General features: G+C 39.1%; 1 protein-coding gene and 1 pseudogene across 1 annotated transcript in view; both read left to right on the top strand.

The window, feature by feature from the left end:
• Positions 1 to 4,636, top strand: part of LOC110682496 (scopoletin glucosyltransferase-like) — an 8,945-nt gene extending 4,309 nt beyond the window's left edge. The window contains exon 3 of the mRNA XM_021858838.1: positions 1 to 4,636. This exon is cut by the window's left edge and continues 1,182 nt beyond it. Coding sequence (XP_021714530.1) covers positions 760 to 2,220 — 1,461 coding nt within the window. The 5' untranslated portion in view covers positions 1 to 759 and the 3' untranslated portion in view covers positions 2,221 to 4,636.
• LOC110682505 lies at positions 2,814 to 4,636 on the top strand (annotated as a pseudogene).
• Positions 4,637 to 6,000: the final 1,364 nt, after the last annotated feature.

Here is a 6,000-nt window from a genome sequence, read left to right as displayed (position 1 = left end):
GCTTTAATTTGAGCAACTTTAACTAATTTACAGAATGGTGAAAAAAATCTTAGTGGGAGACAATGGTTGATTTGATAATTATTAATTATCCACCTTTCCTTCAAAACAATGACAATATTATTCATGTGTTTTTTTTTTTTTTTTTTACTCTTTCCGTTTCTAGATACAAGTTCGATCTCATATTTATTTTTACACCTGAGATTGGATCAATCCAAACTCGTCCAAACAAAACATGTTATAATGATAAAATGATGGGAACTCGCTTAGTTAGTAAAGTCCCAACTCTTATTATTATTATTTTTTTTATATATATTTTAGAGGTATAATTATAGCACAAAAGACAATAAAATTATTCCACATGACATAGAAAGGAAAAAAAAAAAAACAATACCTTAGTTTTCATGAAAATATTATTTTAATGAAACTAATCTTGTTCTCATACTGCTGCTAATGCACCTTTCGAGCTGGATTTTTGTTTCTACTAAGAAGTTTTGCATAATTACAGACCAATCATCAGATTTAAGATAATACAAAAAAATCATTCACAAAAGATCATGCAACAACTGGCCTTTGATTCCACAATAATGTTGTTCACTCTATCACGTGGCTACTTTGCTACTTCATATTAGCATTACATACAATGTTACTGATCAAATTTAATTTATTAATTCGTATAATATCAATACAATCGCTATAATAATTTGTTCTTTCATAATAATCTTGCATTTCAATAGTAAACAATAACCTGTTAAGAGAAACATGGTCAATGAATATTATCAAGGCAAGCTTCATGTAGTGTTCTTCCCATTTATGGCTCATGGCCATATGATCCCAACACTTGACACCGCGAAGCTCTTTGGAGCTCGCGGTGTCAAGTGTACCATCATCACCACCCCTCTGAACTCCCCCTTCTTCACAAAAGAAATTGAAAAGAGTAAGAAAATTAATGAAGGTCGTTCAATGATAGAAATCGAGGTGTTTAGGTTTCCATCAGTAGAAAATGGGTTGTACAAAGGATGTGAGAATTTGGAGCAAGCCATGATGTCTTTAGACATGGCAGAGAAGTTCATCAAGGCTGCATCGATGCTAAGAGAGCAGCTCGAGCAGTACTTGGAGAAGACGCGGCCACATTGTCTTGTGGCCGACATGTTCTTCCCATGGGCAACCGAGTGTGCAGCTAAGTTCAACATACCTAGGCTTGTATTCCATGGAATTAGCCTCTTTGCACATTGTACTAAAGAGATGGTTATGGTGCACCAGCCTTACAACAATGTCTCTAATGATGATGAGTCGTTTGTTGTTCCTTTTCTTCCCCACGAGATTATGCTAACAAGGTCACAACTTCCTCGAGAGTATTTGGTTGAAGGAGAGCAATCTGAACTCAAGAGAAGGCATAAGAAGATTCAAGAATCGGAAGTCCAATGTTATGGAGTGATTGTCAATAGCTTCTATGAGTTGGAACCTGATTATGCCGACTTCTTTAGGAAGCAATTAGGAAGGAGAGCATGGCATATAGGCCCCGTATCACTATGCAATAAGAGCCAAAAGGATGAGTGTTCCTTGGATGAACATAAGTGCTTAAAATGGCTCAACTCAAAGAGGCCGAATTCAGTGATTTATATATGTTTTGGAAGCTTGGCTCACTTGATAGCGCCTCAATTACAAGAGATTGCAAGGGCTCTAGACGATTTGGATTATGAATTTATTTGGGTTGTGAGGGAAGATAAATATCGAATGAGTGAAGAATGGTTGCCTCAAGGGTTTAAGGAAAGGACTCAAGGAAAAGGTCTAGTAATAGGAGGATGGGTTCCACAAGTGCTAATCTTACAGCATGAAGCAATAGGAGCATTTGTGACTCATTGTGGGTGGAACTCGACACTAGAGGCAATCTCAGCTGGTGTACCTATGGTTACATGGCCTCTTTTCGCTGAGCAATTCTACAACGAAAAATTGGTGAACAATGTTTTAAAGATTGGGGCTCCTGTTGGAGCTAAGAAGTGGCAAGTGGTGCATTTTATAGAAGATCTTGTGAAGCACGAAAACATAGTGAATGCGGTCAGAAAGATAATGGACGGCGATAAGGGTCTAGAATGGAGAAACAAGGCAAGGAAGTTGAAGGAAATGGCAAGAAAGGCTATAGAAGAAAATGGTTCATCATATTGTGATTTAACTTCATTGATAAATGAATTGAGAGATTACCATTTTCAAAAACATGATTAGTATATGGTCTAAAAGTCATAAGACAATAATTATGAAAATTCTATGGAGTGCTAAAAATGTAGATAATGTTAATGACAATTATTATGTTTTTTGGGCTTATGGGTTTCTTCCTATATGGACAAACCCGTTATTTTTTCGGTGTTATTAGGCCCATTTAGAAACCTTAATGACTGATTATGAGGTATTTAGGGTTTTCTTAAGGAGCAAAATCATTAGCTTACTTTTGTTGATTTTATTCCAATTAGCAGTGAGTTTTAGTCATATTTTGATTGTGCTGTTATTGGGATAAAGCATTATACACAGAAAAAAAAAACCTATGTCAATATCTTAGCTAAGCTAATAACTTTTACATGTGTCGTTGATTAATCTCGGATATTAACATAAACAAATTTCATGTGTCGTTGTACTGGTTGTCTACACCAATAGTCCAATACTTCACTAAGACAATGTCCCTTTCTTGCCAAAACCCACGTAAAAAGTTTCTTGTTTTTTAATCACAGAACCAATTAGAAGGCAATAACATTTATATAGATATGTTATTGATGTTTTCAATACAAGCCATGTGTAGCTTTCCCAATAATAATACTCCATTAATTGCTGACCACTTATCAATTTATTCTAGACTCAAAGTAATACAAGAACATGATATATTGATATGTTACATAAAAGATTATGCTTCTTGCCTATACTACTGAAACCATTATTGAAATCTAGGCTATCTAGCAATTTAACCATTTAGTTTACCTGATCTATTTTTTGATTTTCTCATAAAAAATGGCTAACGATGAACCTCAACAACTCCATGTAGTTTTCTTCCCATTCATGGCATATGGTCACATGAACCCCACCATAGATATCGCGAACCTCTTTGCAGCTCGAGGTGTCAAGGCAACCATCATCACCACACCTCATAACCTATCAATCTTCACCAAAGCCATTGAAAAGAGAAAACAAGTCGGATCACCTATGATTCATGTTGAGCTCTTCGAATTCCCAACAACACAATGTGGTTTGCCTGAAGGGTGTGAGAACGTAACTCAAGCCATACCAATAGGCATGGTCTCGAACTTCATGAAGGCAGTCAAGATGCTAGAGGTGCAGCTCGAACAATACTTGGAGAATGTTCGACCAAGCTGTCTAGTGTCTGATATGTTCTTACCATGGACTACTGAATGTGCAGCAAAGTTCGGTGTCCCTAGAGTGGTGTTCCATGGGACTTGCTACTTTGCTCTTTGTGTTCAGGAAGTTGTTAGGCTACATAAGCCTTATTTGAACGTTTCGTCTGATGAAGAACCATTCATCCTTCCTTCTCTACCCCATGAGATAAAGATCACAAAATTGCAAATTCAAGAGGATTTAAGGAAAGAGGAGCAAAGTGATGCCAAAACAGAATTCGATTTGATCAAAGAATCAGAACTCAAGAGTTTTGGTGTAATTGTTAACAGCTTTTACGAGTTGGAACCTGATTATGCAGACTACTTCAGTAAGGAATTAGGAAGGAGGGCATGGCATATTGGCCCTGCTTCGCTCTGCAATAGGAGCATTGAGGACAAAGCAGCGCGAAGAGGAAATAATCAAGTTTCGATAGATGAACACGAGTGCTTACAATGGCTCAACTCTAAGCAACAGGATTCAGTCATTTACATGTGTTTCGGAAGCATGACTCAATTTTCAGTACCTCAGTTGCATAAAATTGCAGTAGCTTTAGAAGCTTCTGAACAAAAACTTCTTTGGTTTGTAAAGAATGATGAGGACTTAAAGAGTGAAGAGTGGCTGCCACCAGGATATAAACAAAGGATGGAAGGCAAAGGCCTAATACTAAAAGGTTGGGCACCACAGCTGCTCATCTTAGAGCATGAAGCCGTAGGAGCATTCGTGACTCATTGTGGGTGGAACTCGATCCTAGAAGGCATCACTGCTGGTGTGCCTATGATTACATGGCCTGGTTTCGCTGAACAATTCTACAACGAAAAATTAGTGACCGAGGTATTAAAGACCGGGGTCCCTATTGGAGCTAAGAAATGTCGTTGGGATCCTTACATCGATGATTTGGTTAATTAGGACACGATAGAGAAGGCATTGAGAGACATAATGGAGGGAGATGAGGCGCAACAGAGGAGATACAGGGCAAAGGAGCTGAAGGAGTTGGGACTAAAGGCTGTTGAAGAAGATGGTTCATCATATTCGAATTTAGGTGCATTTATCAATGAATTAAGGCATTATCATGCTTAAATGCATGATTAATTTAGTCAATCAGTATAGTTCTTAACATCTTCAGACTCCTAAATTTTCTTGCTTGTAACATTATCAGGACCATTTTTTAGAAAGAAAAAAAAATTATCACTCTTTTACTTGTCGCTTTCTAATACAACAAGGGGTCTGATAAAATATATGCTATGAATATACTTGTATTCTACTGTCTTGTTCATACCAACTTTCTACAAATGTCTCATAAATGCTTGAACCTTCAGCCACAAGAAGATTGAAGATTGTCTTCCGAATGGATACGCAACTTGTGGACCTCCATACCGCATACGTCAAATTTTAGTCTAATTAATAAGACAACTATGCTAGTACCTATTGTGCTCCCTAATAATAGTCACGTATATTACTTTAAGATGTCCAAAATATTAGCAACGACTAAGCTTATAAATTTGTTGTAAGAAGATGATAAAGCTATTTATGTCTCTCTATACAGGATTAAAATATAAAATTAGCGTAGATTAATTTGATTCTAGCCAACGGTAAAACCATAGGTGCTTGTTTGGGTCCAATTTAGTCAAAATTGGGCCTAAGCACTAAATGATCCAATTAAAAGCCCAAGGTCAAGGTTCAACTCTCCAATTGCACAAAAGTCAAAGGTCAGCCCACAAAGTAAGCCAATTGGGCTAAAGCCCAACCTCTCCATGTATGATGAGGTATAAAAGCCATCATATTGACACATTGATATGGGGGACGTTCAGATTCATATGCTCATTCTTGCATTCAGAAATATTCCACAAAAGCCTCAAGCTACAAACTCTCTTGCATGGTGTCTTCCTTTTACACATTGTACTGACTTTAGCATCGGAGGGGCCTTCCTCGGAAACACCCCCGAGGCTAGTTTACGTGTGTTCACTGTGCAGGAAACCTTCGGCCCAACACAACTTGGATCGAATCCAGTCTTCTCCATTTCAGCGGACCTTCGGCAAGGTCCCATTGTTTTCAACCGAAACAATTTGGCGCCGTCTGTGGGGAAGACTTTCAAAAATCTTTAAGCCAAATTCCTAACCAAGATCATCTTGCAATTATCTTAGCAGCCATGGCTAAGAACCGCAAGAGCAAAAGCCTCCGTCAAGGAGCGGGCGAAAAGCCTAAAACCCCTACACTATCGCCCTCGCCGGACCGGAACTCTCCCAAGGGTGCCGTCTCGGGGGGAGGATCATACAAGGAGGATTCCCTATCTCCCGTAATTCATGACTCTCATTATAGGTCGGGCCACTCTCGGTCTAGCAGGGGTGAGTCCGATCATAGGACATATTCAGTGTCCCAAAGCCAACCATCGGCTGCGCGCCCTCATTCCCACACTCGGCCGAGGACCCCTTTGACGGGGCCCAGCTCGGAAGAGGTGGCAAGAGCGCTGGCAGTACTCATGGAGGCGATGAGGGCACAAAATATGCCACCACCTCGTGATCGAACTCCTCCGCATACCCGGCATCAGCGGAGGAAGTTAGACCATGATGGTGGGAAGAGCGCTAGTTCACCATTCGAGCAATGGATACTGGAAGAGCGCGTACCCAT

Source organism: Chenopodium quinoa, unplaced genomic scaffold, assembly GCF_001683475.1.
Source record: "Chenopodium quinoa cultivar QQ74 unplaced genomic scaffold, ASM168347v1, whole genome shotgun sequence".
Lineage (NCBI taxonomy): Eukaryota > Viridiplantae > Streptophyta > Magnoliopsida > Caryophyllales > Amaranthaceae > Chenopodium > Chenopodium quinoa.
The sequence above is the reverse complement of the archived record's forward strand: the minus strand, read 5'-3'. Positions and strand labels throughout refer to the sequence as shown.